Source organism: Mustelus asterias, chromosome 13, assembly GCF_964213995.1.
Source record: "Mustelus asterias chromosome 13, sMusAst1.hap1.1, whole genome shotgun sequence".
NCBI classification, from domain to species: Eukaryota; Metazoa; Chordata; class Chondrichthyes; order Carcharhiniformes; family Triakidae; genus Mustelus; species Mustelus asterias.
Genome location: NC_135813.1, coordinates 51,619,378 through 51,642,559, shown reverse-complemented (window position 1 = coordinate 51,642,559; position 23,182 = coordinate 51,619,378). Strand labels below are relative to the sequence as shown.

Here is a 23,182-nt window from a genome sequence, read left to right as displayed (position 1 = left end):
CGTTGGAGAAAAGAAGGTAGAGAGGAGATTTGATGAGGGGTCTTTAAGATCCTGAGGGATCTGGATAGAGTAATTAAGAAGAAACTGTTCCCACTCATGAAAACGAAGAGGCACAGGTGTAAGGTAACTGGCAAAAGAAGCAAAAGTAACATGAGGCAAATCTTGTTCACGTGGTGATTGGTTAGCGTCTGGAATGTGCTCTTTGAGTGCATGGTGAAGGCAGGTTTAATTGAAACTTTTGTTAGGATGCTGGACCTGAAGCCCGACTAGACCCCAACAATTCTTTTATTGTGGCATAAATGAGAGGAAAGGATACTTTGCCTCGGGAGTAATTCGACTGACAAATTTAGGGACCTTTTATCAAAACAAGCTTTATTCATAACACAGTTTAATTAAAACTCTAACAAAGTGAAACAGTTTAAGTCTTAACCCTTGAACAATCTTTAAAAGTGAAAAGAATTCTAATTTCTAACATCACTCGACAGTTCCAAGGCTTAAATCCCACTTTAAAAATAGTTAGCAAATCCAGACATACTTGCTTTGACTTGGGTTAACGGCTTTGGAGCTTTCAGAGAGAGGAGCCTCCAGGCTTCTGCTTTTAACCAACTGCAGTCAGCAACTATTTTTTAAAATGCAAATGAAACTAGTTTTACCTACAAGTTTAGCTCCTTCCACTACCAGTATCACATGACTCTTATTTGATAACTAACTCAACTTATTACTTCAATCAAAAAACACCCCCTTAAGCCTTGTGCTAAATAAATATGTGCCAAAATTCGCTTGACCCTGCTTGTTTGTTTGCCTTGTGTAAGTCAGGGTTCAAGATACATGGGAGCGGTAGGTACATTCACCCTCAAAACATGACTAGTAACCTGTGAAAAAGTAAAAATGAGGGTAGCAGAATCAAGGAAGGTTGTCTTGAGTACAATATTTCCAAAATTGATTCTCTGGGCCTGGCTGAAGCGCAGGTGCAGAGAGTGGGAAAACATTACGCAGTTTGTCCAGAAGAGCAGTGAGCAAGCGGCTGTGCTGCTGCTCCAATCACAGATACCCCCCTCCCATGCTTGCTTGCTGCTCCAGTGACAAATCTGTGATTGGAGCAGCAGCAAGGGCAGGAGTTGCAAAGCTGTGAGTGGGGGAGCTGAAGCGATTATCCTTGACAGCAAGCTGTTTGACTGAAACTTCCTACCTCCTCTGGGACCAGGCTAAACTAGTTTGTGACTCATCAGGGGGTCTAAATCGGAGGGAAGCTTTTCAAACTGCATGACCAGAAAAGAGATATGAGACTATGCCTGAGTGAGATGAAGACTGAATGAGTGGCGAATTAGGTTTAGTTGGGGGTTCAGTGCATGGGGGGAAAGTAGTGCTTTAAGTAAAGTTTATTGCTGCTTGTAAAGTATTTGATTTATTATTGTCACAAGTATTAGTATACAGTGACAAGTTTTGTTTCTTGTGTGCTATACAGACAAAGCCTACCATACATGGAGAAGGAGAGAGTGCAGGATCTAGTTTTTACAGTCATAGCTAGGGTGTGGAGAAAGATCAACTTAATATGAGGTAGGTCCATTCAAAAGTCTGATGGCAGCAGGGAAGAAGCTGTTCTTGAGTCGGTTAGTACGTGACCTCAGATTTTTATATCTTTTCCCGACAGCAAAAAGTGGAAGAGAGTATTTCTGGGTGCGTGGGGTCCTTGATTACCCTGGCTGCTTTTCCAAGGCAGCCGGAAGTGTAGACAGAGTCAAGGGATGGGAGGCTGGTTTGCGTAATGGACTGGGCTTTGTTCACGACCCTTTGTTTCTTGCGGCCTTGGACAGAGCAGGAGCCATCCCAAGCTGAGATACAATGCTTTAATGTGTTAAGTATTAGTCAGATTTATCAGTACTAGGAAGGTTTATCAATCGTTGTACGGTTTAAGTTAAGGTCAAATGAAACTAATATAAGTGAACCAAAGTTAAATAAAATTAACTTGAGTGAAGTGAAGACATGGCTTCGTCATTTGTTATGCATGTTTTGTCGTATGTGGGTAGTCGTGGATGCTACTGTTGACCTAAATGACCATGTGCAGGAGGTGTCACCAGCTGCAGAAACTTGAGTTCCAAGTTTTAGAGCTTAAGTGAGGGTTTGAGTCACCATGGTGCATCCACGAGGCTGAGAGCTACATGGAGAGCACATTCAGAGAGGTGGTCACACTGCAGACTAGCAGCATGGAAGAAAGGGAATGGGTGATTGTCAGGCAGTCCAAGAGAACCAGGGGTGAAATAGTGGATGCTCTCAGGACTTTTTTCTTCTGATCTTCACTTGATACACGTGAGGCACCAGAGGATTGGAGGCATACAAATGTTGTACCATTGTTTAAAAGGGGTATGAGAGATAGGCGAAATAATTATAGACTGGTCAGTCTGACTTCTGTTGGGCAAAGAGGCAGGATAAACTATTGCTTAGGTATAGATCAATCTGGGATCGTCAGTGTGGTTTTAAGGGAAAGTAATGCCTTACTAACTGAATAGGATTTTTTGAGGAAGTAACAAGGAGGATTGAACTGGGTAATGTAGTGGATATTGTCTACAGATTTCAGTCAGGCATTTGACAAGTTTTTGTAGCTGAGGGAAATTAAATAACTTTATAATTATCTACTATTTGTATATGTGTTTAACATTTAACTAAGTATTGTTTAACTTTAAATTTCATTCAGGGAGCTAAGCATTGAGACAGAAGCTATCTTCTGGCAGGAGCTGAAATAATTAATGCAGAAAACTGGCTAAAGCTGGTCTTGTTGTACCTGGGCTCAGCTAGTCCCTTTGTTTGGAACATACAAATTCAGGCATTCTCTGTGTGGCCAGCTCTGAGGTGCAACCTCAAATGGAGTGTGGAAGTTTGGTGAGGAGGGAAGGGAGATACTCAGTTTTTTCTAATATTTTCACCCTGGAGGAGTTGGTTTTTGCTCTACTATGGGAGGAAATGAATGGTTGGTGAGTATCCTAAGGGTTAAATAGTACTTGAATTTGTGATAAGATGAATCAATATATAAATATAAATAATTGAATAAAATAAGTCATTAAGGCAGGAGAGCTGATTTGTCAAGGCTGCAGCATGTGGAAGCTCATAGCACCAGTGTTATCCAAGGCAAACATGTCTGGTGTAAGTGTCTGCAGCTTGAGGAGCTTCAGCTCCGAGTCATTGACAATATAGTAAGGGAGATTGACACTGTTCTCTGTAGCAAAGAGCAAGAGTCCAGGTGACTGCATTGAAGTAACTGTGGAATTCCCCTAGTTGCCACAGTCCGGTGCCTGTTCAGGTCAATGCACCTAACCAGCATGTCTTTCAGAATGTGGGGGAAAACGGAGCACCTGGAGGAAACCCACGCAGACACGGGGAGAACGTGCAGACTCCGCACATAATGACCCAAGCTGGCAATCGAACCCAGGTCCCTGAAGCTGTGAAGCAGCAGTGCTAACCACTGCTACCGTGCCGCTCCATATATATATATAGATGGGTTGGTCAGATAGGCAGAGCAGTAGCAGATGATATTTAACCCTGATAAGTACGAAGTGATGCACTTCAGAAGTAACAAGACAAGGGTGTATTTAGTGAATGGCAGGACACTGGGAAGCACAGATGAACAGATGGATCTTGGGGTACTTATTCACAGATCCCTGAAGGCGGCAGAGTAGGTGAATAGGATAGCTAAGAAGACATATGGGACACTTATCAGTTGTGGAATAGAGTATAAGAGTAAGGAGGTAATGTTGGAGCTGTACAGAGCATTGGTTAGGCCACAGCTGGAGTCGTGTGTGCAGTTCTGGTCACCTCACTATAGGAAGGATGTGATGGCACTAGAGGGGGTACAGAGGAGATTTACCAGGTTGCTGCCTGGGATGGAGCAGTTGAGCTTTAAGGAGAGACCGGATAGGCTTGGATTGTTTTCTCCAGAGCAGACAAGCTGAGGGGGGACATGATTGAGGTGTGCAAGATGATGAGGGGTATGGACAGGATGAGCAGGGAACAGCTGTTTCCCCCATAGAACAGTACAGGCCCTTCGGCCCTGGATGTTGTGCCGAGCTTTGTCCGAAACAACGATCAAGCTATCCCACTCCCTGTCATTCTGGTGTGCTCCATGTGCCTATCCAATAACCTCTTGAAAGTTCCTGAAGTGTCCGACTCCACTATCATAGCAGGCAGTCCATTCCACACCCCAACCACTCTCTGAGTAAAGAACCTACCTCAGACATCCCTCCTATATCTCCCCCCATGAACCTTATAGTTATGCCTTATAGATTGGTTGAAGGGTCAGTCCCGAGGGGGCATAATTTTAGGGTGAGGGGCAGGAGATTCAGAGGGGATTTGAGAAAAAGAATTTTGACTCAGGGTGGCAAGAATCTGGAATGCACTGCCTGGGAAGGTAGTGGAGGCCGGAAACCTTACTAACTATAAAAAGTATTTGGATGAGCACTTGAAACGTCGTAACATTCAAGGATAAGGGACAGGTTCTCGAAAATAGGATTACATAGAAAACTACAGCACAAAACAGGCCCTTCGGCCCCACAAGTTGTGCCGAACATATCCCTACCTTTTAGGCCTACCTATAACCCTCCATCCTATTAAGTCCCATGTACTCATCCAGGAGTCTCTTAAACGACCCTATTGAGTTTGTCTCCACCACCACTGACGGCAGCCGATTCCACTCGCCCACCACCCTCTGTGTGGAAAAACTTCCCCCTAACATTTCCCCTGTACCTACACCCCAGCACCTTAAACCTGTGTCCTCGCGTAGCAGCCATTTCCACCCTGGGAAAAAGCCTCTGAGAGTCCACCCGATCTATGCCTCTCAACATCTTCTATACCTCTGTTAGGTCTCCTCTCATCCTACGTCTCTCCAAGGAGAAAAGACCGAGCTCCCTCATAAGGCATGCCACTCAATCCAGGCAACATCCTTGTAAATCTCCTCTGCACCCTTTCAATCATTTCCACATCCTTCCTGTAATGAGGCGACCAGAATTGAGCACAGTACTCCAAGTGGGGTCTGACGAGGGTCTTATATAGCTGCATCATTATCCCCGGACTCCTAAACTCAATCCCTCGATTGATAAAGGCCAGCACACCATACGCCTTCTTAACAACCACCTCCACCTGCGGGGCCGATTTTAGAGTCCTATGGACCCGGACCCCAAGGTCCTTCTGATCCTCTACAGTACTAAGAGTCTTTCCCTTTATATTGTACTCCTTCATCCCATTTGACCTGCCAAAATGGACCACGACACATTCATCTGGGTTGAAGTCCATCTGCCACTTCTCCGCCCAGTCTTGCATCCTATCTATGTCCCTCTGTAACTTCTGACATCCCGCCAGACTATCCACAAGCCCACCAACCTTCGTGTCGTCGGCAAACTTACCAACCCATCCCTCCACTTCCTCATCCAGGTCATTTATGAAAATGACAAACAGCAAGGGTCCCAGAACAGATCCCTGGGGCACACCACTGGTGACCGACCTCCAATTAGAAAAAGACCCATCTATACACACTCTCTGCCTCCTTTGGGCAAGCCAGTTCTGGATCCACAGGGCAGCAGCCCCTTGGATCCCATGCCCTCTCACTTTCTAGAAACCTTGCATGGGGGACCTTATCGAACGCCTTGCTAAAATCCATAAAAACCACATCTACCGCTTTCCCTTCGTCAATGTGTTTAGTCACATTTTCGAAGACCTCCACCAGGCTCGTAAGGCACGATCTGCCTTTGACAAAGCCATGCTGAGTATTCTTGAGCATACTAAACCTCTCTAAATGCTCATAAATCTTGTCCCTCAGGATCTTCTCCATCAGCTTACCAACCACTGAGGTTAGACTCACCGGTCGGTAATTTCCTGGGCTATCCCTATTCCCCTTCTTGAAAATAGGAACCACATCCGCAATCCTCCGGCACCCCTCCTGTCTCCATCGACGACGTCCAAAGATGTGCGGGTTAGGTTGATTGGCCAGGTTAAAAATTGCCCCTTAGAGTACTGTGATGCATAGGTTAGTGGGATTAGCGGGTAAGTATGTGGGGGTAGGGCCTGGGTGGGATTGTGGTCGGTGCAGACTCGATGGGCCGAATGGCCTCCTTCTGCACTGTAGGGTTTCTGTGATTTCTATGACGCAAAGATGATCGCCAGAGGCTCTGCAATCTCTTCCCTCGCCTCCCACAGTAACCTGGGGTACATCACATCGGGACCCGGCGACTTACCTATCTTGATGCCATTCAAAGATTCCAGCACAACCTCTTTGTTAAAGTCCACATACTCAATCTTTTCAGTCCACCGCAAGCCCACAGTACATCCACCCATGTCCTTCTCCTCTGTGAAAACCGAGGCAAAATACTCATTAAGCACCTCCGCCATTTCTACTGGTTCCGTACAGATTTTCCCACCGTCACCTTTTATAGGTCCTATTCCTTCACGTCTCATCCTTTTACTCTTCACATATTTATAGAACGCCTTCGGGTTCTCCTTAATCCTACCTGCCAAGGCCTTCTCGTGACCCCTTCTGGCTCTCCTAATTTCCTTCTTTAGTCCCTTCCTACAAGCCGTATACTCATCTAGATCCCTATCTTTGCCAAGATAGGGATTAGTGCGACTTTAGTGGTAGATATCGTCAGTGCAGACTCGATTGGTCGAAGAGCATTTTCTACACCATACGACTCAGACTCTGACTCTAGATTTTGGTTTGAGGAACACTGGCACCAATACTAGGGGAAGTGGGATATGTACTGTTAGGATGATATACACCTAAACCTTGCTGGGGCAAGGTTTGAATCGCATGTGAGTCGCAGAGCCAGGGAAGGAAAGAGAGTTTTAAACGAAATAATGGGGGCAAGGGATCAAATTTGGAAAGATGTGATGTACTAAAGAGTATAGAGACAAGGCAAGAGAGATAGATACTAATACAGGAAATGAAAAACAGACCATGACAGGAGAGCGTTTGATAAGGTTCCCCATGGTAAGCTTTTGCAGAAAATACGGACACATGAGATTGAGGGTGATTTCGTGGTTTGGATCAGGAATTGGCTAGCTGTAAGAAAACAGAGGGTCGTGGTTGATGGGAAATATTCATCCTGGAGTTCAGTTACTAGTGGTGTACCGCAAGGATCTGTTTTGGGGCCACTGCTGTTTGTCATTTTTATTAATGACCTGGATGAGGGCGTGGAAGGATGGATTAGTAAATTTGCGGATGACATGAAAGTCGGTGGAGTTGTAGACAGTGCGGAGGGAAGTGGCAGGTTGCAGAGGGACATGGATAAGCTGCAGAGCTGGGCTGAGAGGTGGCAAATGGAGTTTAATGCAGAAAAGTGTGAGGTGATTCACTTTGGAAGGAGTAACAGGAATACAGAGTACTGGGCTAATGGTAAGATACTTGGTAGTGTGGATGAACAGAGGGATCTGGGTGTCCATGTGCATAGATCCCTGAAAGTTGGCACCCAGGTTGAGAGGGTTGTTAAGAAGGCGCACGGTGTGTTAGCTTTTATTGGTAGAGGGATTGAGTTTCGGAGCCATGAGGTCATGCTGCAACTGTACAAAATTCTGGTGCGGCCGCATTTGGAGTATTGCGTACAGTTCTGGTCGCCGTGTTATAGGAAAGATGTGGAAGTGTTGGAAAGGGTGCAGAGGAGATTTACCAGGATGTTGCCTGGTATGGTGGGAAAATCGTATGAGGAAAGGCTGAGGGGCTTGAGGTTGTTTTCATTAGAGAGAAGAAGGTTAAGAGGTGACTTAATAGAGGCATGCAAGATGATCAGACGATTAGATAGGGTGGATAGTGAGAGCCTTTTTCCTCGGATGGTGATGGCTAGCACGAGGGGACAAAGCTTTAAATTGTACGGTGGCGCAGTGGTTAGCACTCCTGCTTCACAGCTCCAGGGTCCCGGGTTCGATTCCCGGCTCGGGTCACTGTCTGTGTGGAGTTTGCACATTCTCCTCGTGTCTGCGTGGGTTTCCTCCGGGTGCTCCGGTTTCCTCCCACAGTCCAAAAATGTGCGGGTTAGGTTGATTGGCCAGGTTAAAAATTGCCCCTTAGAGTCCTGGGATGCGTAGGTTAGAGGGATTAGCGGGTAAATATGTGGGGGTAGGGCCTGGGTGGGATTATGGTCGGTGCAGACTCGATGGGCCGAATGGCCTCCTTCTGCACTGTAGGGATTCTATGAGGGGTGAGAGATATAGTTAGAGGTAGGTTCTTTACTCAGAGAGTAGTAAGGACGTGGAATGCCCTGCCTGCAGCAGTAGTGGACTCGTCAACATTAAGAGCATTCAAATGGTTATTGGATAAACATATTGATGATATTGGAATAGTGTAGATTAGAGGGGCTTTAGATTGGTTCCACTGGTCGGCGCAACATCGAGGGCTGAAGGGCCTGTACTGCGCTGTAATGTTCTATGTTCTAAATCTAAAAGTAAACCAGCAGATAAGGTTAGATGCCACAAAAATAATAAGGTCAAAACATTAACTTGAAGTTAAAGTTTTGTTTATTTGTCACAAGTAAGGCTTACATTAGCACTGCAATGAAGTTATGTGAAATTTCCCTAGTCGCCACAGTCTGGCGCCTGTTCGGGTCAATACACCCAACCAGCACGTCTTTCAGAATGTGGGAGGAAACCGAAGCACCCGGAGAAAACCCATGCAGACACAGGCTCTGTATCTGAATGCACACAGCACTTGAAACAAAACAGATGAAGTGATTGCTCAAATAGAAAATAAGTATGATCTGGTAACTATTGCAGAAACATGGCTCCAGGATGACATAGTTTGGGACGTGAATATTGAAGGGTATGTGGCATTCAGCAAGGACTGGAAGTTAAGAACAAGTGGCGGGATGGTGCTGTTAATTAATGGTAATATTAGCACAGAGAGGGATGATCCTAGTTCAGGAAACCAGGATGTAGAAGCAGTTTAGGTTGAGATGAGAAATTAAAGGCGAGAAGTTACTTGTGGAACTGGTGAACGGGCCACCTAATTGGAACTACACAGCAGGAAAAAAGAAAAGATAATGGGAGCTTGTCAGAAAGGTACTACAATAATAATGGGGGATGTTAATCTACAGAATGAAGAAAATAGATGGACAAAGGTAGCATAGATGAGGGTTTAATTGAATGTGTTTGGGATAGTTTCTTCAAACAGCACATTCTGGAGCCAACCAGAGGGCAGGCTGTATCAGACCTGGTATTGTGTAATAGGATTAATTGATAACCTCACAGTGAAGGCATTCCTAGGTAGCAACAATTAGAATATGATTGAATTTCACATTCATTGAGGGAGGGAAGAATGCGTCCCAGACTAGTATTTTAAACTTGAGGGCATGAAAGTGGAGCTAGCTAAAAGGGAACTGGCAAATATGTTTAAAGGATAGATCAACAGATGTTCAGATCTGTTCAAAGGACTTCAAGGGATATTTCAGAATACACAGAATAGACACATTGCAATCAGAAAGAAAAATTCCAAGGGGAGTTTCAAGTTTTTCTTTTAGTGTCAACAGTAGGCTTAGATTAACACTGCCTTGAAGTTACTGTGAAAATCCCCTGGCTACCACACTCTGGCGCCTGTTCGGGTACACTGATGAAGAATTTAGCATGGTCAATGCACCTAACCAACACATCTTTTGGACTGTGGGAGGAAACTGGAGCATCCAGAGGAAACCCACATAGACACAGGGAGGATGTGCAGACTCTACACAGACAGTGACCCAATCCGGGAATTGAACCTAGGACCTTTGTGCTGAGAGGCAGCAGTGCTAACCACTGTGCCACCATGCCACCCTGAGGGCCCATCATCTGATTTAAAAGTTAAAGATCGGATTTTGAAGAGAAAAAGCACATAATTGCACAAAGATTGGAAAGAATATAAAGAACATTGAAGCATGACAAAAAGATTGATAAGAACCAGAGGAGGAGAGAAAGCTAGACAGTAATATCAAGACAGGCAGTAAAAATTTCTATAGATACTTAAGTAACTGTTAACAAAATAAACATTTAGGATCCCTGCACAAGGAGGACATTCGGCCCATCATGTCTGCATTGACTCTAGAACAGTGCGTCCTTTCCAGGCCCCCTTCCCTGATCTGTCTCTGTGACCCCACACATTCCCCATGCTAATCCATCTAAACTACGCATATTTGGAATGTGGGAGGAAACCCACACATGGGGAGAATGTGCAAACGGCACACAGTCACCCAAGGCCAGAATTGAACCCAGGTCCCTGGCGCTGAGAGGCAGCAGTACTCACCACTGTGCTGCCCTTGATCCTGTAGTGCACCTGGGGAATCAGTAATGGAAAATAGGGCCGTGACAGATGAATTAAACAGGTATTTTCACAGAAATCACAGAAACCCTACAGTGCAGAAAGAGGCCATTTGGCCCATCGAGTCTGCACCGACCACAATCCCACCCATGCCCTACCCCCATATCCCTCCATATTTACCCGCTAATCCCTCTAATCTACACATCTCAGGACACTAAGGGGCAATTTTAGCATGGCCGATAAACCTAACCCGCACATCTTTGGACTGTGGGAGGAAACCGGAGCACCCGGAGGAACCCACGCAGACACGAGGAGAATGTGCAAACTCCACACAGACAGTGACCCAAGCCGGGAATCGAACCCAGGTCCCTGGAGCTGTGAAGCAGCAGTGCTACCGTGCCGCCCATTTTACATCAGCCTTCAGCATAGAGGATACAAGTAACATCCCAGAAATATTTGTAAATGAGGTAATAGAAGGATGGAGGAACTCAGGAAAACTACAATCATCAGGGAAGTTGTATTGAGCAAATTGTTGGATCTGTGGGCTAACATACCCTTGGACTGGGTGGACTTCATCCTCAAATTTTGAACAAGTATTTTGTGAGATGGTTGAGTTAGTTTTAATTTTCCAAAATTCCCTGGACTCATAGAGGTTTCCGAGAAAGGAAGGGAGACGGAAACCAGGAATTATACACCGGTAAGCCAAATATCTTTCATAGGGAAATGCTAGAAGCTGTTGTGAAAGATATTATGTACTGTACTTAGATTTCCAGAAGGTGTTTGACAAGGTGCCGCATCAAAGGTTATGGCAGACAGTAAAACCTCATGCTTCAGGGCAGGTTTTCCCAAACTGGCTGCTGTGGAGTCTCCCAGAGGTCTCTGCGCATGGGGAGGGTCTCCCAGAGGTGTCAGTTCATGAGGGAGGTGGTCTCCCACAGGCCTCTCCACGTGGGGGGGCGCGGATCTTGCGCAGGCTTCGGTGCGTGGGGCGCGGGTCTCCCGCAGGCCTCGGCGCGTGGGGGCGCGGGTCTCCCGCAGGCCTTGGCGCGTGAGGGCGCGGGTCTCCCGCAGGCCTCGGCGCGTGGGGGCGCGCGTCTCCCGCAGGCCTCGGCGCGTGTGGGCGCGGGTCTCCCGCAGGCCTCGGTGCGTGGGGGAGTGGGTCTCCCGCAGGCCTCGGCACGTGGGGGCGCGGGGGCGCTGGTCTCCCGCAGGCCTCGGTGCGTGGGGGAGTGGGTCTCCCGCAGGCCTCGGCGCGTGGGGGCGCGGGTCTACCGCAGGCCTCGGCGGGTGGGGGCGCGGGTCTCCCGCAGGCCTCGGTGCGTGGGGAAGAGGGTCTCCCGCAGGCCTCGGCGTGTGGGGGCGCGGGTCTCCCGCAGGCCTCGGCGCTTGGGGAAGAGGGTCTCCCGCAGGCCTCGGCGCGTGTCTCCCGCAGGCCTCGGCGGGTGGGGGCGTGGGTCTCCCGCAGGCCTCGGCGGGTGGGGGCGCGGGACTCCTGTAGGCCTCGGCGGGTTGGGGCACAGGTCGCGCGGGTCTCCCGCAGGCCTCGGCGCGTGGGGGTGCGGGCCTCCCGCAGGCCTCGGCGCGTGGGGAAGAGGGTCTCCTGCAGTCCTCGGCGGGTGGTGGCGAGGGTCTCCCGCAGGCCTCGGCGAGTGAGGGCGCGGGTTTCCCGCAGGCCTCGGAGCGTGGGGGCGCGGGTCTCCCGCAGGCCTCGGGGCGTGGGGGCACAGATCTCCCGCAAGCCTCGGGGCGTGGGGGCACGGGTCTCCCGAAGGCCTCGGCGTGTGGGGGCATGGGTCGCGCGGGTCTCCCGCAGGCCTCGGCGCGTGGGGGCGCGCGTCTCCCGCAGGCCTCGGCGCGTGGGGGCGCAGGTCTCCTGCAGTCCTCGGCGGGTGGTGGCGAGGGTCTCCCGCAGGCCTCGGCGAGTGAGGGCGCGGGTCTCCCGCAGGCCTCGGAGCGTGGGGGCGCGGGTCTCCCGCAAGCCTCGGGGCGTGGGGGCACGGGTCTCCCGAAGGCCTTGGCGTGTGGGGGCATGGGTCGCGCGGGTCTCCCGCAGGCCTCGGCGCGTGGGGTCGCGCGTCTCCCACAGGCCTCGGCGCGTGGGGGCGCGGGTCTCCCGCGGGGCGCGGGTCTCCCGCAGGCCTCGGCACGTGGGGGCGCGGGTCTCCCGCAGGCCTCGGCACGTGGGGCGCGGGTCTCCCGCAGGCCTCGGCACGTGGGGCGCGGGTCTCCCGCAGGCCTCGGCGTGTGGGGGCGCGGGTCTCCCGCAGGCCTCGACGTGTGGGGGCGCGGGTCTCCCGCAGGCCTCGGCGCGTGGGGAAGAGGGTCTCCCGCAGGCCTCGGCGTGTGGGGAAGAGGGTCTCCCACAGGCCTCGGCGCGTGTCTCCCGCAGGCATCGGCCGATGGGGGCGCAGGTCTCCCGCAGGACTCGGCGCGTGGGGGTGCAGGTCTCCCGCAGGCCTCGGTGCGTGGGGGCGCGGGTCTCCCGCAGGCCTCGGCGGGTGGGGGCGCGGGTCTCCTGCAGGCGTGGGGGCGCGGGTCTCCCGCAGGCCTCGGGGCATGGGTCGCGCAGGTCTCCCGCAGGCCTCGGCGCGTGGGGGCGCGTGTCTCCCGCAGGCCTCGGGGCATGGGTCGCGCAGGTCTCCCGCAGGCCTCAGCGCGTGGGGACGCGGGTCTCACGCAGGCCTCGGCGCGTGGGGGCACGGGTCTTCCGCAGGCCTCGGCGCGTGGGGGCGTGTGTCTCCCGCAGGCCTCGGCGCGTGGGGGCGTGTGTCTCCCGCAGGCCTCGGCGCGTGGGGACGCGGGTCTCCCGCAGGCCTCGGCGCGTGGGGGCACGGGTCTACCGCAGGCCTCGGCGCGTGGGGACGCGGGTCTCCCGCAGGCCTCGCGCGTGGGGGCACGGGTCTACCGCAGGCCTCAGCGCGTGGTGGCGCGGGTCTCCCGCAGGCCTCGGCGTGTGGGGAAGAGGGTCTCCCGCAGGCCTCGGCGCGTGTCTCCCGCAGGCCTCGGCCGATGGGGGCGCAGGTCTCCCGCAGGCCTCGGCGCGTGGGGGTGCAGGTCTCCCGCAGGCCTCGGCGCGTGGGGGCACGGGTCTTCCGCAGGCCTCGGCGCGTGGGGGCGTGTGTCTCCCGCAGGCCTCGGCGCGTGGGGGCGTGTGTCTCCCGCAGGCCTCGGCGCGTGGGGACGCGGGTCTCCCGCAGGCCTCGGCGCGTGGGGGCACGGGTCTACCGCAGGCCTCGGCGCGTGGGGACGCGGGTCTCCCGCAGGCCTCGGCGCGTGGGGGCACGGGTCTACCGCAGGCCTCAGCGCGTGGTGGCGCGGGTCTCCCGCAGGCCTCGGCGTGTGGGGAAGAGGGTCTCCCGCAGGCCTCGGCGCGTGTCTCCCGCAGGCCTCGGCCGATGGGGGCGCAGGTCTCCCGCAGGCCTCGGCGCGTGGGGGTGCAGGTCTCCCGCAGGCCTCGGTGCGTGGGGGCGCGGGTCTCCCGCAGGCCTCGGCGGGTGGGGGCGCGGGTCTCCTGCAGGCCTCGGGGCGTGGGGGCGCGGGTCTCCCGCAGGCCTCGGGGCATGGGTCGCGCAGGTCTCCCGCAGGCCTCGGCGCGTGGGGACGCGTGTCTCCCGCAGGCCTCGGCGCGTGGGGGCGCGGGTCTCACGCAGGCCTCGGGGCATGGGTCGCGCAGGTCTCCCGCAGGCCTCGGGGCGTGGGTGCGCGGGTCTCCCGCAGGCCTCAGCGCGTGGGGACGCGGGTCTCACGCAGGCCTCGGCGCGTGGGGGCACGGGTCTTCCGCAGGCCTCGGCGCGTGGGGGCGTGTGTCTCCCGCAGGCCTCGGCGCGTGGCGACGCGGGTCTCCCGCAGGCCTCGGCGCGTGGGGGCACGGGTCTACCTCAGGCCTCAGCGCGTGGTGGCGCGGGTCTCCCGCAGGCCTCGGCGCGTGGGGACGCGGGTCTCCCGCAGGCCTCGGGGCGTGGGGGCGCGGGTCTGCCGCAGGCCTCGGGGCGTGGGGGCGCGGGTCTCACGCAGGCCTCGGCGCGTGGGGACACGGGTCTACCGCAGGCCTCGGCGCGTGGGGGCACGGGTCTCCCGCAGGCCTCGGCGCGTGGTGGCGCGGGTCTCCCGCAGGCCTCGGCGCGTGGGGACACGGGTCTACCGCAGGCCACGGCACGTGGGGGCGCGGGTCTCCCACAGGCCTCGGCGCGTGGGGCGCGGGTCTCTCGCAGGCCTCGGCGGGTGGGTGCGCGGGTCTCCCGCAGGCCTCGGCGGGTGGGGGCGCGGGTCTCCCGCAGGCCTCGGGGCGTGGGGGCACGGGTCTCCCGCAGGCCTCGGGGCGTGGGGGCGCGGGTCTCCCGCAGGCCTCGGGGCGTGGGGGCGCGGGTCTCACGCAGGCCTCGGCGCGTGGGGACACGGGTCTACCGCAGGCCTCGGCGCGTGGGGGCACGGGTCTCCCGCAGGCCTCGGCGCGTGGTGGCGCGGGTCTCCCGCAGGCCTCGGCGCGTGGGGACACGGGTCTACCGCAGGCCACGGCACGTGGGGGCGCGGGTCTCCCACAGGCCTCGGCGCGTGGGGCGCGGGTCTCTCGCAGGCCTCGGCGGGTGGGTGCGCGGGTCTCCCGCAGGCCTCGGCGGGTGGGGGCGCGGGTCTCCCGCAGGCCTCGGGGCGTGGGGGCACGGGTCTCCCGCAGGCCTCGGGGCGTGGGTGCGCGGGTCTCCCGCAGGCCTCGGCGCGTGGGTGCGCTGAGGCCCCGGCGGGAGACCCCTGAGGGGGGGGGGCTGTCCCGCAGGCCATGGCGCGCGGGGGCTGGGGTTTCCAGTGTTCCCTGTGGGGGAGGGAAGGGGGAGTGTGCAATCCCCTCTTATCATCTGCTGCCTCTTTCATTCGCAGCAAGTGCCATTCACCCTGGAACACCTAGATAACAAAGACACCGATATCGGACTCCTATCTATTGATTACAGTTCAGCCTTCAACACCATTATTTCCAGAGAACGCATCTCCAAACTCCGCGGCTGAGTCTCAGCTCCTCCCTCTTCGACTGGATCCTGAACTTCCTAACCCACAGACCGCAATTAGTCAAGATAGGCAACAACGACACACCTCGCCGTTCATCCACAACACCTGCCCCACAAGGTTGTGTTCTCAGCCCCCTACTATACTCCTTATACACCTATGACTGTGTGGATAAATTCCCCTCCAACTTGATTTTCAAGTTTGCTGACAACCCCACCGTAGTGGGTCAGATCTCAAACAATGGCAAAACGGAGTACAGGAATGAAGTAGACAATCTGGTGAATTGGTGTGACGACAATCTTTCCAACAAAACAACAGAGATTGTCATCGGCTTCAGGAAGCGTAGTGGGGAACATGCCCCAGTCTGCATTAACGGGGAGAAAGCAGAAATCCACCTCCCCCCCCCGCATGCTGACACTATAGTTAAGAAAGCCCACCAACCTTTCTCAGAAGACTAAGGAAATTTGGCATGTCAGCTACGACTCTCCCCAGCATTTACAGCAGCACCATGGAAGACCTTTCTGGTTGTATCACAGCTTGGTATGGCTCCTGCTCTGACCAAGACTGCAATAAACTACAAAAGGTTGTGAGTGTAGCCCAATCCATCACGCAAATCAGCCTCTTTTCCATTGACTCTGTCTACAGTTCCCGCTGTCTCGGCAAAGCAGCAGCATAATTAAGGACCCCATGCACTCCGGACATACTACTTCCATCGGGGAAAAAGACACAAGTCTGAGGTCACGTACCAACCGACTCAAGAACAGCTTCTTCCCTGCTGCCATAATAGTTTTGAATGGACCTACCTTGCTTTAAATTGATCTTTCTCTGCACCCTAGCTATGACTGTCACACAACATTCTGCACACACTCTCGTTTCCTTTTCCATGAACGGTGCCTTGTCTGTATAGTGTGCAGGGAACAATATTTTTCACTATTCTAATACATGTGGCAAAAAATCAAATCGTCACCCCTGTGCATTTCTGATATATATTGATTCCTGGTTCTGCACTGTTTTGATATCAAAATTTTCTTTCATTTCAAATCCTTCAACAATGTCTTTCTGTGTATTCTCCTCCGGCTCCACAACCCTCAAAAATGCTGTTCCAATTCTACCATCCCTAGTTTCCGTTGCGATGGTCCAGTGGTATTATCGCTGGACTACTAATCCAGAAACTCAGCTAATGTTATGGAGACCCGGGTTCGAATCCCACCACAGCAAGTGGTGGAATTTGAATTAAATTTTTAAAAATGAGAATCTACTGATGACCATGAAAGAATTGTCGCTTGTTGGAAAAAGCCATCTGGTTCACTAATGCCCTTTCGGGAAGGAAATCTGCCGTCCTTAGCTGGTCTGGCCTGCATGTGACTCCAGAGCCACAGCAATGTGGTTGACTCTCAACTGTCCTCTGAAATGGTCTGGCACTCAGTTTCAAGGGAAACTAGGGATGGACAATAAGTGCTGGGCAGCCAGCGACGCCCATGTCCCGCAACTGAATTTTTAAAAAATGGCAGCGACATACACGTTAAGCTCCAGAATTCCCTCTGTAAACCTCTTTTCTACTCGACCAAAATTTTCTTGCCTAATATGTTAAGGTGTCAGAGCAGAAACTCCAAATATGTTATGAAGCCCGGTGGCACAGTGGTTAGCACTGCTGTATCTCAGTGCCAGGGACTTGGGTTCAGTTTTAAAGGTTGTGTTTTTTGCGGATCCCACGACCTTTCAGGCAGTGCATTCCAGATTCCCACCACCCTCTGAGTGAAAAAATGTCGTCTTAAATCCCATTTGAATCTCCTGCTCCATACCCTAAAGCTATGGCCCCTCAAGATTGAGAGAACAGCTGCTCCTTGCTCATCCTGTCCATACCTCTTATAACCATGTCCCCCCTCAGCCTTCTCTGCTCCGAGAAAACAGTCTCTCCTTATAGTTCAAATGCTGCATCCGAGGCAATACCCTGATGGATCTCCTTGTAACCGCTATCACATCCTCCTTGCTTTTCCCTGTGAGCTTAGTTCCTCTCAATCACATGACTGTTTCGGTCAATCAATCTAATTAAAACCTTATTCTGAAACCCCAGGGGGAAATCCAAATAAATAAAAATGTATGAATTCAGATTGAAGCAAACACATTCCGAGCTAAAATCAATCATTAGCCTGCATTCTCAGCATGTGAGCTGCCTGGTGCAGACAAATCGGCACCGTGTAAAACAGAACTGAGTTTTAAACAGACCCCTCAAGAAACATGATATAAATACATTTCTTACAGGCACAGTACCATCACAAATATTCTTGCTGAAATACATTGGAAGGTTTTGCTATATGAAAGGTTTAGAAAATGCAATGTTACTTGATGGTTGAGGTGGTGAGAACAGTTGTCCTAATTTCAGCAAGTGCCTGTTTTTCCTGGTAGGTGTGATTGGTGATCACCGGGTACACCATGTGAAGGAAACTGTGGACTTGAAACATGGACGTGGCAGAGGAGCTGAAGACACCCACTTCTACCCCGTCAACGTGGGTCAGCCATTTCATTTCACCCGTAGGTTATTGTTCCATGACGTAAGCTTAACACACAGCCCTTCAAAATCCAAGAATAGGAAAGGCTCTCCTAATTTCACATGTAACCGGGTGGGGAAACTAGCTTGAGATTTGGAACTGTATCAATCTCAACTAATGTTGTCATCATCCGACATAGCACTTATGACATCAGAGAGATTGATATTCACTGAAGTACAGTTCCAAAAGGTGCTGACTCTCTCTGGGATACAGTTCCTGAAGGTGCTGACTCTCACTGGGATACCGTTTCTGAAGGTGCTGACTCTCACTGGAATACCATTCCTGAAGGCGCTGACTCTCACTGGGATACAGTTCCTGAAGGCGCTGACTCTCACTGGGATACAGTTCCTGAAGGCGCTGGCTCTCACTGGGATACAGTTCCTGAAGGTGCTGACTCTCACTGGGATACAGTTCCTGAAGGCGCTGACTCTCACTGGGATACAGTTCCTGAAGGCGCTGACTCTCACTGGGATACAGTTCCTGAAGGCGCTGACTCTCACTGGGATACAGTTCCTGAAGGCGCTGACTCTCACTGGGATACAGTTCCTGAAGGCGCTGACTCTCACTGGGATACAGTTCCTGAAGGCGCTGACTCTCACTGGGATACAGTTCCTGAAGGCGCTGACTCTCACTGGGATACAGCTCCTGAAGGCGCTGACTCTCACTGGGATACAGTTCCTGAAGGCGCTGACTCTCACTGGGATACAGTTCCTGAAGGCGCTGACTCTCACTGGGATACAGTTCCTGAAGGCGCTGACTCTCACTGGGATACAGTTCCTGAAGGCGCTGACTCTCACTGGGATACAGTTCCTGAAGGCGCTGACTCTCACTGGGATACAGTTCCTGAAGGCGCTGACTCTCACTGGGATACAGTTCCTGAAGGCGCTGACTCTCACTGGGATACAGTTCCTGAAGGCGCTGACTCTCACTGGGATACAGTTCCTGAAGGCGCTGACTCTCACTGGGATACAGTTCCTGAAGGAGCTGACTCACACTGGGATACAGTTCCTGAAGGCGCTGACTCTCACTGGGATACAGTTCTTGAAGGCGCTGACTCTCTCGGGTATAGCGTACCCATTTTATACAGCAGAAATGAGTGCGCAATTGTGTTATTCCCCAGTGTTACACAACATTAAACGTTATACCGAGCAGGACTGTACCCCAAATCCGGGCATTGACAGACATCTACCCCAGTGTTGCACAGAGACCCATAGCTCCGCATCAGGGCAGCAGGCCGCCAGGTCAGGGCAGCATGCACCCAGTGCCATCACTAGTTTAGTAATCTCGAGATGCAGGTCAAGATCTGGGAAGCTGGGTTCAAATTCTACCATGTTCCATGGTGAAGTTTGAATTGTTTCAAAAACCTGGAATTAGAAAACTCTAATGATGCCCATGAAATCAATGCTGATACATCTGGTTCACTGATGTCCTTTTGGGAAGGAAACCTGTAGTCCCTACCTAATCTGGCTGACGTGTGATTCCAGAGCAATGTGGTTGTCTCTGCAATGCCATTGCAAGACACTCAGTCCAAGGGCAATTAGGGATGGGCAATAAATATTGGCCTGTGCAGTGATGCCCACATCCGCGAATGCATAATGAAATGAGGATTTGCAATTCACTGCTTGACCGGGTGATGTTTGGAAATTCAGTATCAGCCTTCAGAAGAGAATTGGATAAACAATTGTTGGAGAAACATTTTGAGAAAGGAGGATTGAATGGGGGAGTGTGACTAACTTGATTGCAGTTCAAAAGAGCCAACATAGACTCAGTGGGCTAAATGGCCCGCAGCGCTGAAATGTTGTTGCGTTTTTTCCTATGAATATGGTGTACCCTTTGCTGAATTTTGTACTGCACGTACCTCCATTATAGTGTAATACAACAGCCAGACAAACTGAGTCTCTCTTGTTGATAGGGAAGTGCCCGACAGGCTGGCATCACTATGCAGGGACAGCGAGCTGTTACCGAGTGTATTTGAACAGTGAGAATTATTGGGATGCTGTCCAGAAATGTCAGCAAGCGAATGGATCACTGGCCACCTTCACTACTGATCAGGAGCTGCGTTTCATACTGGCTGAAGAATGGGAGCTGGAGGAACAGCCAGTGAGCCACAAGGACCAGCGCAGGTGAGACAGGGTGATGGAAAGTATGGGGGTGGAGAGAGAATGAGGGATGTGGAGTGAGGGGAGTATGGGAAAGAGGGGCAGGGTAAAGTTGAATGTATCAGGGTGGTGAAAGGGCACTGTAAAAGGAGTGCAGCTGAGGGCTGAGTTCAGAGGGGTGAGTAATGGGGAGGTGGGGGGGGGGGGGGCGGAGGGGGATGGTGGGTGGAGTGGGTAGGGTGGACAGTGGTATAGGGCAAAGACCACAGTAAAAATTTGAGTTATAGTTTCATGTGAGTTCACAGCCCAGAATGAAAAGTCCACTGGTGTATTCCTTCAGAGGGAAACAGACTGACCGTTGCTGGATGATCTGTCTTTCCAGAACCTAAAGACTTCTACAATGGGTGAAAGCATGTGCAGATGAAATAGTTTAAGGCATAAATCTAGAATCTTGAAGTATTTAATTAGAGGAGGCAGTGGTGTAGTGGTATTGTCATTTGACTAGTGAGCCAGAGATCCAGGGTAATGCTTTGGGAACCTGGGTTCAAGTCTCTCCACAACAGATAGTGAAAAAGTTCAATTTTGTTTGAAATCTGGAATTGTTGATTGTTGTAAAAACCCATCTGGTTCACTAACGTGGTTGACTGTTCTACCATGACACCCAGGTCACGTTGCATTTCCGCTTTACCTAAACTGCACCGTTTAGATAACCTCCCTTCCTGTTTTTGCCACCAAAGTGGATAACCTCCCATTTATCCATATTATATTGTATTTGCGCACTCAGTCAGCCTGTCCAAGTCACCCTGCAGCCTTTTAGCATCCTCCTCACAGCACACACTGCCACCCAGCTTAGTGCCATCTGCAAATTTGGAGATATTGCATTCAATTCCTTCGTCCAAATCATTAATGTATATTGTGAACAGCTGGGGTCCCAGCACTGAGTCCTGCGATACTGCACTAGTCACTGCCTGCCACTCTGAAAAGATTTCCTACTATCTGCCAACCGGTTCTCTATCCATGTCATTACATCATCCCTGATACCATAAGCTTTAATTTTGCTCACTAATCTCTTTTGTGGGACCTTGTCAAAAGTCTTTTGAAAGTCCAGATACACAACATCCACTGGTTCATCCTTGTCCACTCTACTGGGCACATCCTCAAAAAATTCCAGAAGATTTGTCAAGCATGATTTCCCTTTCGTGAATTCATGCTGATTTGGACCGATCCTGTCACTATTTTCCAAATGCTCAGTTGTTACATCCTTAATAAATTGATTCCAACATTTTTCCACCACTGATTTCAGGCTAACCGGTCTATAATTCCCCATTTTCTCTCTCGCTCCTTATTTCAAAATTGCGGTTACATTAGCTACCCTCCAATCCATTGGAACTCTTCCAGAGTCTATAGAATGCTGGAAAACGATCACCAACACGTCCACTATTTCTCGGGCCACTTCCTTAAGTACTCTGGGATGCAGAGCGTCAGGCCCTAGGGACTTGTTGGGTTTTAGTTCCAGCAATTTCTCCAATATAATTTCCTGACTTATAAGGATTTCCTTCAGTTCCTCCTTCATGCTGGACCCTCTGTCCCCTGGTATTTCTGGAAGGTTATTTGTGTTCTCCTTAGTGAAGACAGATCTAAAGTATTTGTTCAGCTGGTCTACCATCTCTTTACCCGTTATGAATTCACCTGCTTCTAACTGTACATTTGTATTCACCAGTCCTTGCAGTCAGTTTTTGTTTTTTGCAAGCTTACACTCATTCATTTTCCCTTTCTAAATTAAACCCTTTGTCCACCTCTGCTGAACTTTAAATTTCCCTCAGTCCTCAAATTTGGTGCTTTTACAGGCCAATTTATATGCCTCCCTTTAGGCTTTAACACTATCCCTGATTTCCCTTGTTAGCCATGGTTGAGGCACCTTCCCCGTTGTATTCTTATCCGGACAGGGACGTACAGTTGTTGAAGTTTATCCATTTGTTCTTTTAAATGTCTGCCGTTGCTTATCCACTGTCAACCCCTTAGATATCCTTTGCTGGCTTATCCTAGCACATCTCATACCATCAAAGTTAGCTTTCCTCAAGTTCAGGGCCCTAGTCTCAGACTTAACTGTGTTACTCTCCATCTTAATGAAGAACTCCACCAAGAACTTCCCTTTTCGGGGTGGCATTCTGTACTATCTCGTTTCCTTCTCTACGAACGGTATGTTTTGTCTGTATAGCACGGAACAAACAACACTTTTCACTGTATATTAATACATGTGACGATAAATCACATCAAATCAGTAAATGCTGGCCAGCCAGCAACACCGACATACCAGGAATGAATCTTAAAGGAGTCAGTATCCCTTTTCCCCATTGCAGACATAATGTCTCCATTGGCCAGAGCTCTGCTGCAGAAATGTAAGAGAGTGTATTTCTTTGGCATTTGATTGTCAGCAGTCACCAGCACTACTTTAAAGATAGTGAGGTCCCTGCTGCTTTTCTGAAGGTTATAAATTCCTAGGCAATGACTTGTTGCTTGTCAGGGTAAAATCATGTTCATTTTTAGAGTACAAATAATTTTATAGAGTGGCCAGTTTAATGTAGTTGTATATTTTCCTTCCTGTCCTCTGACTAGGAAATGATTGCTCTTGTGCAAGCTCTCTACAGTGAAATCCACTCAGCCCAACTCTGTTCCCTTGTAACTGACAAGTTTATTTGCTTCAAATAGCTATCCAATTCATCAAAATCACTCATTTCTGCTTCCATCACCCTTGCAGGCAAGTGCCTTTGATTTAAAAAAGATCTTCATCACAATCCCCCAGCATCTCTTGCCTCGAATCTAAAATCTGTGCCCCTCAGCCCTTGTACATTTGCTGTGTCTACACTGGCTCAGTAGTCTGAGTCACAGGGCTGTAGGTTCAAGAATTACTCCAGACTGAAGGATCTAGACAATTTAAGCTAACACCTTTTTTCAACAGTGCTATTAAATGTGCGCGTGTGAGAGAGAGAATGTGTGTGCGTGAGAGAGAGTGTGTGTGCACGCGTGAGGGTGCGAGTCATTCATTCATATGCATCAAATGCAGTGGTTCTAGCATTGACCTTTGAGAACACCACTGTCCACCATCATCCTGTCTAAAATACCCAAATATTAATAGTGACTTGTTGTTTTCTGTCCATAAGCCAATATTTTTAAAATCGAAGCTGACACTGACCTCCCTATTCCGTCAGCCTCAAGTTGTGAAGCAGCTTTCCAGGTGGAACTGTAATTGGAGGCAATGAATCCGTTCTGCATCTGTGGCA

The 23,182-nt window shown here is 51.1% G+C and overlaps 1 protein-coding gene across 2 annotated transcripts in view; it reads left to right on the top strand.

The window, feature by feature from the left end:
* dgcr2 (DiGeorge syndrome critical region gene 2) overlaps positions 1-23,182 on the top strand; it is a 63,583-nt gene that overhangs the window by 19,062 nt on the left and 21,339 nt on the right. For both annotated transcript variants that reach the window (XM_078226752.1, XM_078226753.1), the window contains 2 exons: positions 17,660-17,785; positions 19,715-19,925. In XM_078226752.1, coding sequence (XP_078082878.1) covers positions 17,660-17,785; positions 19,715-19,925 — 337 coding nt within the window. The remainder of the gene's footprint in view (positions 1-17,659; positions 17,786-19,714; positions 19,926-23,182) is intronic.